This window comes from Dysidea avara, chromosome 5 (assembly GCF_963678975.1).
Source record: "Dysidea avara chromosome 5, odDysAvar1.4, whole genome shotgun sequence".
Classification (NCBI taxonomy): domain Eukaryota; kingdom Metazoa; phylum Porifera; class Demospongiae; order Dictyoceratida; family Dysideidae; genus Dysidea; species Dysidea avara.
The window spans coordinates 1,078,292-1,086,025 of NC_089276.1; the positions used below are offsets into that span (position 1 = coordinate 1,078,292).

The following is a 7,734-nucleotide window of genomic DNA, read 5'->3' on the forward strand; positions in this document are numbered from 1 at the left end:
TGATACTGAGAAGGATTAATAAGGGATTTCCTTGTGGTTTTACCTTCCTGTAACCACACAGGAAGTTACTTCATAATCCAACACTAAATGTTTTATATTGTGATATGGATAGTCATACTTCATGCTTTGTTTGCATATAAAATATTCTGTTTTCAATGGATAAATAAGTAAGTGTAGTTTAAAGTTAATACCTTTTCATTTCATAATGAAAACATTGAGTTCATCATGTTCCAACCTTTAATTGATTTAGTAACAAGAATTATTATAAAGTATGTGAATGTGTCTGTGCATTTGTGTGCATATGTGCATGCCACCTGTATGTGTGTTTGTATATACGCATGTAGGATAGTATTGGATGCAGTGAATGTGCATGTGCATGTACATATATGTATGGTGTTTGTGTGTGTGTAGTGTGTGTGTGTGTGTGTGTGTGTGTGTGTGTGTGTGTGTGCGTGTGTGTGTTTGTGTGTGTGTGTGTGTGTATGTGTACAAGAGTGTACTAACCTGTTTTGTGTGGTGTGTATGTACTTTTGCGTACGCACATGGTAGTTGTGCTGCTGCTGCTATATGGCCCCATGCACAATATCCCCTCCAAGTATCATACAGTTGCACATACAGGAAGTCCCATTCTGTACTATGATAATAATTATGAATATGATTAAGAGTAATTTTAGGGTTGAGGCCAAAAAGCCTGTACACCCATTCATTTACATATATAAGTCCTATCTACATGGAATTGTATTAGCTAACACCGTTATAATTATTATGGGTTTTAGATGTCTGGTTTAGAATAAAGCACGTGCAGTTCCAGTCTTGTACAGTTCCCTATGCTCTGCACCTGTTTAGGAGTACTGCTGATCATTTTCTTTGTGGCTTGCGAGTCATGTAATATTTCATTTTATTATGCATGATCGAATAGCATGTCATTTCACAATTATGCCATATGGAGTAAAGAACAAATCTTTTATAGCGTCAATTATGTTATCACAAATTATGGGAGAGCAATGTGGTTTGGTGGTGGTACTATCAGCATGTTTTGGCTAATGACAGAGAATCAAGGGATTTCCCTGATGGGAAATCTGCCATCCATACATGGAATTACTATAATTGGTTCATCCTTCTTTTCTGACAGTTCATCCTCCATTTTCAATTGTAGATGTTGCAATGCAGTATTGACATATTCAACAGGTCACATTGCTACTGTGGTTGTCCCTTCCATTGTGTTAACCATTGTTGTTATGTATTCAGGGGGTTTAAGATATATTTTGATTGCAGATGGCTGTAGCAATCATATTAATTTGATAACTGTTTTTATGCATTACTTGCAGTGTCCATGTATGTCAAATAAGGCAAAGGCATCATTGTCATATCTCATCATGTTGCCAACTCATTACAATGTACAGTAGATTGTGTTACATGTACCCAAACAGTTAATCTGGAACTTTGTGTGAGTGTATATATCTCAAATATTTTGTGCTGTTGTTACGTACTCTTATCTGTAGAGATGAATATACTTTTAGTGTGTACACATAAAATACTGTTTATTGAACTAGCTACATATACACATGTTATAAACAGCATCCTGAAAACACCCATAGCTAATACCATATCAAAATTCTTTCACTGTATATACGTATCAACTTTTCAGTTACCTCGATTTCCTTTCCTGTCCTCTTTAAGTTGCCCCTTAGTAACCTTTCAACACTGTTGATTCCCTTTTGCACAGGATGGTTGTCTCAATACTACTCATTATAGTGAAACCAGATCACTGTGTAATAAGGTCACTTTAAAACTGGTCTGTCCCCAGGTGTAGCCATGACGTGTGCGCAAAGTGACCTCCTGCTTAATGTCGGATTTCTCTCTCTCTCTCTCTCTCAACATATATATTTCAATACACACATGGCTTCTCTAACTGTTTGATAATTCACATGTTGGCAATACTCTACATTGTATAAATTTCATATTCACAGTGCTATAAACTTTGTACACTTTTAATGAAGACAACTTAACTTATTACTGGATGTGCTTTAATGATTTAATTTCAAACTACATTTGTAATACATTTATGTGCTTAAAAATAATAAGTTCTGACATGTACATATTTACCACCTAAAAGTTATATATCACTAATAATTTTACCTGTGATTATGGGTAGCTTATAAGGCACATAATTAATGTTTCGTCATGTATGCTGATTACTTGTCAATTGTGATAAAATGTTGAGACAATTCTACCAGCAAGCATATTGAATTAGTCATTGTTCCCTCTGTCCCTTGTGTGTAATTCAATTATAAAGTTTTATTTTGTATGTCTCTGTATAGGAAATTTCTGATTCTGTTGTGTACTGATTATGACATGATCCTTTCAACGTGCAACTATATACACACAAATACATGTACACTTTGTGTTTAGTGACAATTGTTGCTTTGGCCAGTCAACATTCATTCTCCCTTTCCTTTTGTGATCGTTTTGATATCAACAAGCTCTTATTATTGCTAGTTATATTATCTCCTTGAACTTGTTTATGTCAATCAGACAATTGATAGTACAGTAGTATTTTAATTAGTAGTAATAAATGAATTATTCATTTTGGTAATGATTATCTCGCACAAACATATCACATGCACATAAAGTATCTGTAAGTGAATTTTTATCACACTTAAAAGTGATTTAGAGTGGCTATAATAATTGATACATATCTGTGATGTGTTTTTAGAGATTTACCGAATGGTCATTTTCATCAAGTTCCATTTTGCCTACTCAGAGTCACATATGCATCAGTAGGGAAGTCCTGATCAATTTACTGAGGACATTCCAGTTGATACCACTGGTATACATAAGTGCCTACATGTATATTAAGGTCAAGTTATGATTGTGAAATGAAAAGAAAACTAGACCCTGTTGTGATTATGCCCACTTTTAGTGTCCACCTCAAGTATATTTTCCAACTTGTTTGCATCATGTTTGAACATGTAGCCATATAAGGGTATGGTGTATGCACACATTCAGGTTTGGTTTTAGCATGCAGTGTTTATGTTAGAATTTCATTTTACACTTTATGATAAACTACAGTTACAGGTGTAATTAGTTTGAAACCTGGGGTTGGAGGGATTTTTTTTCCTTACTTTGGCCCCTTTTCTGTTACACCCTATCAGTCATTAAGTCAGTCATTAAGTCAGTCACTATGTCAAGTCAATAAGTCTAAGTCCTTGAAATTAGGTTAGGTAATCCTAAAGCTGCAGTATGCGTATGTTGCTGTCAGACCTTCAGTGCTGGTCACTGTAAAGTGTTAATAATAGTAATTGTAGGTGATTTATGAGAACTATCAACTAAACTATCAAATTAAACACTCAACAGATTCAGATGTTTGTACAATATGTTGAGTTCTCACAAGTATCTCTCCCTTCTCTTAGTATATGAGCTACACCGTATGAATGATGTGGAGTATTGTGTAGGTATTAGTGTGTGAACTTCCATTAGGGAGGGAGAAGTGTCCACTAAAGTGTAGGCCAGTTTGTTGAATATGCTTTTATACTGCATCATGATGTGCTATTATAGCTGTTATAGCCACTATATTAGTGTAAAGTCTTGAAATGTATTTTTATTGGTTATTTCATTGTCATTCAGAAGTATGCAAGATGTGCACTTTCATGGAATCTGATATGTTATACTTGAGGATAATTCCTTTATAAGTTTATTTGGCTTCACTGATCATCATGCACACAGGAACAACTCAGGACGCTTGTCACATTAGGAAAACTTTATTACACACGTACCAACATTGGTCCCTTAAAATTTTCTACAGTGAATGTGAATGTATAACATTAGCCAACAACACATTGCTGCCAGATGGCTTCAATACAGACGATCGTGAATCATCAGTTACATGCATACAAATGTATTATTGTTGGAGATACCATCTATATAGTGGCAATAATTCATGTTCCTGTATGACCTTTACCTCACATCTCCCTAGCTATTAATTGATGATCAAGATAATGATGAAGAGAGCAGAGAAGTAGACATTGATGTATCAGATGTTGAGGTGGATAATTTGGACACTTTAGTATCCAATAATGCAGCAGTCATCAACAGTCTTAGCAACACTAGCAGTAGCAATAGTAATAGTCATTATAGAATTCTGACATGCATGGTATTGAGAAGACCTTGGTGATCAACTACATTATTATGTCATTGAGCTAATGTATAAGATTCAATAGTTATTATAAAATTATTCAGCTCTTATACTATTGTGTGGCAAATGAAATTGTATAGCCATTCATCACATTAATACATTATTTGTAATAATTGTATAGTTCCATTTGTCACAGCACAATGTTATATGTATGTGCAAATCATAGGTTCCCCTATAAGACATTTGAAGCTATAGATTTTAACAGAGGACTGAAGAGGAGGTGTTATAGCACAACCAACGTACAAGTGAAGTAAAATCAAGATCCTCTTCTGCTTCATATCCATCTCTATGTGTCTTGTTCATAGCTGTGAAGATGTAATGTGTTTATACAGTAATAACTATATGCATTATAAACATTTTAATTGTTAATTTTGCTTAAGTATATATACGTAGCTAATGATCCTGTGACTGACTTGATGGCTTGATGGTGGCCATATGATATGTACATAGTTACTAACATCCTGAATGATCAATGAATTGCATTATGAAACCAAAAAGATAATTTGTTATATGATAAAACCTCTTAGCAAAACCTCTTCAGTTTCAAAGATGTCAAGTTATCAACAAGGTCCTTTAGTCTCACCTAACTCACCTTACATGATGTTTGATCATCAAACTGTCTACGTTGATTATAATATGGCGAGCATCATAGTGAATAGCTGAGATCTATGGTGATCTGCCTGTCCTTAAATTCCTTTCCAAAAAAATTATATGTACATCATAGCTAATGGGAAATGTTTTGCACATCAATAGTGTGTCAGTGATGTGGCATTTCTTCTCTTCCTTGTTGTCTCAAAGTTTATAGTCAGTGTGTAGGCTTTTTGAAATTTATCTGAAGGTACTGAAATCAACCTGTTGTATATGGAAAATTGTTATTTTTGCAACCTAAAAATTATGCAGTGCTAACTTATTATATAAATTCTACACAGTATATGAAATTAGCACTATATAGCTATATGTATATTTTACATACCCGTACTAATTATAGTTAGATCACCTATTTTTCATTTCTAGCTGGTATGTATTACAATAAGCATTGATAGCTTAGTCTATATTACACCTGTATAACCATGAAACTTTGTTACTGATCTCCAATACAATGGCAAATTTGCACGCATACTTACATTCTGTCTGTCTGCCTGTGGGGAATAACTCACAAGCATAATGAAGCCGTAATGGTTTGTTGTTAAACACGGTTAGCTTCAATTTCACTACTACACTAATCTAACAGGAGTACATGGGGTTGGTCTAATGGCTATAATTGTGTATAATTGTAAACGTTATATGTGTGAGTGTAATTCATTGCTATAAATTTGTCAATAAAACTTTAAAATGTCAAGAAATTCTGCTGATACATCAATTTTTCCATAGCTGAATAACATTTGGGGAAAAGCTGAATTTATACTAGTAGACAGCTGAATGAACTTTATGCCACTGCCCCTTGTGACTCTTGTAGAAAGTCGGATATAGATTGGGAATGACAAATTCACATCGCATCCATGAATGATTTTGTAAAATGTAAGTAAATGTAGTTCTTAGATGTATACAATTTAAAAGATATACACAGCACAATGGACATTGGACAAATCAATTGACATGCTATTATACTAATCATGAGTTGGTTGTGACATATTCATTATCTAGTCACTTGGTTGGTTATCATTTATCCTGCATTTGATCAATATGTTCAAGCTTGCATGCACTGTAAAGAACAAGTAGTTTGAACTGTCCAACAATGTGACAGCCATGCTGGGGACGATGGTAAGGGCAGCCAGCTGTTGACAGTATTACTTTGAGAGTAACTCCTGTACCACAAATCCACATGTGCAAGCTGCCATATTTGAGTATGCAGTGTGGCACCGATAATGAAGCAAGGAGTGGAGAATAGCCTGTGTGACAGCGCATGCTATAAACCCTTAACAAACTATGATCACATATCTAGACTACACTTAGTGAAGAGAAAGATTCCCCCTCTTAGCTATGAGCTAGTTAGAATACAAAAATGGCTTCGCATACTCAATAGAAATAGCACTTATGTGGCAATGTTCTTTGCTATATAAATGGATTAAAACCCAGCATGTAGTCATTGTAAGGTGACAACTGAGTGAAGTACTGAACACAAGGTAAAATGGAGTTGAACTGCAAGGCTGTTATCTGCGTTAGCATAGTGGTGCTGTACGGGCTCACTATAGTGTGCTCGTTGCCAGTTGGAAAAAGAGAAGCCCTGCCCACCGCTGATCAAGAACCTATTACATTTAATAAACTACTACCTCCACTGATAGATCTATCCAGCTCTGATAGTTTGTTTTCGCTTTGGAGAGGAGCTTTCGATCTTAGCGATGAAAATTTATTGAAGGCTGAGGTAAGTTTAAAAAGTACTTGCTCTCACGTGATAGGTATTGTACGCATGCGCATAATGTTCACATGGTTATTCTCTTTGCAGTATCAGCAAAAGAAGCGCAAGGTATGCAGGGGACGAGTGTTCTACGGCATGACAGGAACAGAAGAAAAAAAGTGTAGAGAAATGACTCCTTTAACATATGGCCAGTTAGTCAAATACTACAACGAGTTGGTTGTTCAATTACAACTGGCCAAGACGATTGTCAACGACTCCAGTCTAATCCCTCGGGAAGTGATAGAGGCAGAGCAAACAGAAGTACTGGAGGCAGAGAGGGGGATCATCCAACTGCTGAATGAGACTGTTTTACCAGTGCTAGAATATACAGTAAGTCAATAGCTAAGGGTCACTTTATAAATTACTATGACCCATCATGTCACATTACAGCTGGCAGCTAATGACACGAATTGCTCCACCACAGAAGCAATTGTGGACCAAACAATTTCGATTTATACCAACTGTGCAACAGTGCAGACCTCCAATCTGTTTCTAGCTCAGACTGCACTTGACTTGTTCCACAACCTGAATTATACCATTAATGAATTACAAATTCAAACGAATGAGAGTGGAACAGCAGATGATGATGATAGCTCAGTGACATTTCCTGCAGCAAATAACTCTAAGGAATGGTGTATCATCCAGCAGTGATATCTGAAGTAGCTGTAGCATTTGTGTGTGTGTGATGTGTGTAACACTAGTTAGGAACTGACCAAGTTTGCGTCATCGACAATCGGCTGTGACAATTTTAAAACATACAAACTTATTTATTTATTTACAGCTAGGCTCATTTTATGGCTGTATATACTTAGGAGGTTTTAATACATGAGTATAATAGTTGTATGGTCTTCATTCTGTTATATAAACAACAATATTGACTGATTTATTGCATTACTACATAACTCCACTATAGTGACTGATTGATTGATTGCTTGATTATTCCTTTACAGTACTGCATACAAGTATAGAATAAGAGATGTACAATTAATAAAATCTTTAGGGTACAGTACTGATGGTCCGCTAGCTCAAGGCTACCAGCCATTAAAAATCAACAATTTGCTTACCATATTACATTACTTATAAAAATTACATTACTTATACTTAAAGAGTTACATTAAAGGGGGCGGGGTGTGTTGGAACATCT

At 35.4% G+C, this 7,734-nt stretch overlaps 1 protein-coding gene across 1 annotated transcript; it reads left to right on the forward strand.

Annotated features, from left to right (window-relative positions):
* Positions 1-6,302: 6,302 nt before the first annotated feature.
* On the forward strand, positions 6,303-7,466 carry LOC136256919 (uncharacterized). The gene is made up of 3 exons (XM_066049989.1): positions 6,303-6,557; positions 6,639-6,920; positions 6,981-7,466. Exons 1-3 carry the CDS (start codon positions 6,324-6,326, stop codon positions 7,239-7,241), a joined length of 777 nt encoding a protein of 258 aa, XP_065906061.1. The 5' UTR covers positions 6,303-6,323; the 3' UTR covers positions 7,242-7,466.
* Positions 7,467-7,734: the final 268 nt, after the last annotated feature.